The following is a 902-nucleotide window of genomic DNA, read 5'->3' as shown; positions in this document are numbered from 1 at the left end:
GCATGTATGTATGTATGTATGTATGTACGTACGTGTGAGTGTGTGTGTGTGTGTGTGTGTATATATATATATATATATACATATATATATATATATATATATACATACATATTCGAACCAAACACCATCATATTAATTAATTGATTAACTTACCGAAACTATTTGTGATAAATCCAAAAAAATGTAGTAGCAACACAGATCTAATAAGCGGTAATTCCTGTCCATTGTGCATCTCAAGATTTAGCAGCCGTTGTTATTTTCAGATTAAAATCTTCAATATCAACACAATTTTAATAATGTAGCTTCTCCACTACATATGTTCCGATATGAATAGCATTTCTTTGCACATTAATATAACTATATATGATGTAAACAAATACATGTATTATTTCGTCACTCCCGTCTTAGATTACTTGATAAATAAAATATAGACTGTGTGCCAGGAAAACTAACAATAGAACTAAATAAGAAACCAGCCATCCAACCAACTATGAGTGAGAATGTTAGAATGAATGATGTTACGGTGCGGCTGGTTGACCATAAGACTGAATGATTGGTTGGTCTATCGAAACAGTTGGATATGAAGACAAATGGATTGCATCTCATTGATGTTATGGCTGGAATGGCTGTTGTTGTCGTTAATTGTATCATTAATATAAGACGCCTTTATAAATCAACATAGTTTATTTGACGTGTCTGTGATACTATTGCTTCATCCTGCATCTCCCTAACGAGCGAGCTGACTGTAGTACAAGCACAGTCATCATTGATATAAGCAGGCATGTTTAAGATTGTTAGATTGCTATCCTGTAAATTTAGAAAACAGAAAATTTAAAGCCTAAATGATAGATTTAATTGAGCTGGTTTAAATATATATATTAATTTTATATATATATATATAT

General features: G+C 31.0%; 1 protein-coding gene across 3 annotated transcripts in view; it reads right to left on the bottom strand.

The window, feature by feature from the left end:
• The window catches only part of LOC106872337 (uncharacterized), a 127,918-nt gene extending 127,048 nt beyond the window's left edge, over window positions 1–870 (bottom strand). For all 3 annotated transcript variants that reach the window (XM_014919283.1, XM_014919284.1, XM_014919285.1), the window contains exon 1: window positions 154–870. In XM_014919283.1, the coding sequence (XP_014774769.1) occupies window positions 154–232 (79 nt within the window). In that variant the 5' untranslated portion in view covers window positions 233–870. The remainder of the gene's footprint in view (window positions 1–153) is intronic.
• Window positions 871–902: the final 32 nt, after the last annotated feature.

The sequence above is a fragment of the Octopus bimaculoides genome, chromosome 4 (genome assembly GCF_001194135.2).
Source record: "Octopus bimaculoides isolate UCB-OBI-ISO-001 chromosome 4, ASM119413v2, whole genome shotgun sequence".
Taxonomy (NCBI): domain Eukaryota; kingdom Metazoa; phylum Mollusca; class Cephalopoda; order Octopoda; family Octopodidae; genus Octopus; species Octopus bimaculoides.
This window is presented reverse-complemented; position numbering and strand designations above follow the sequence as displayed.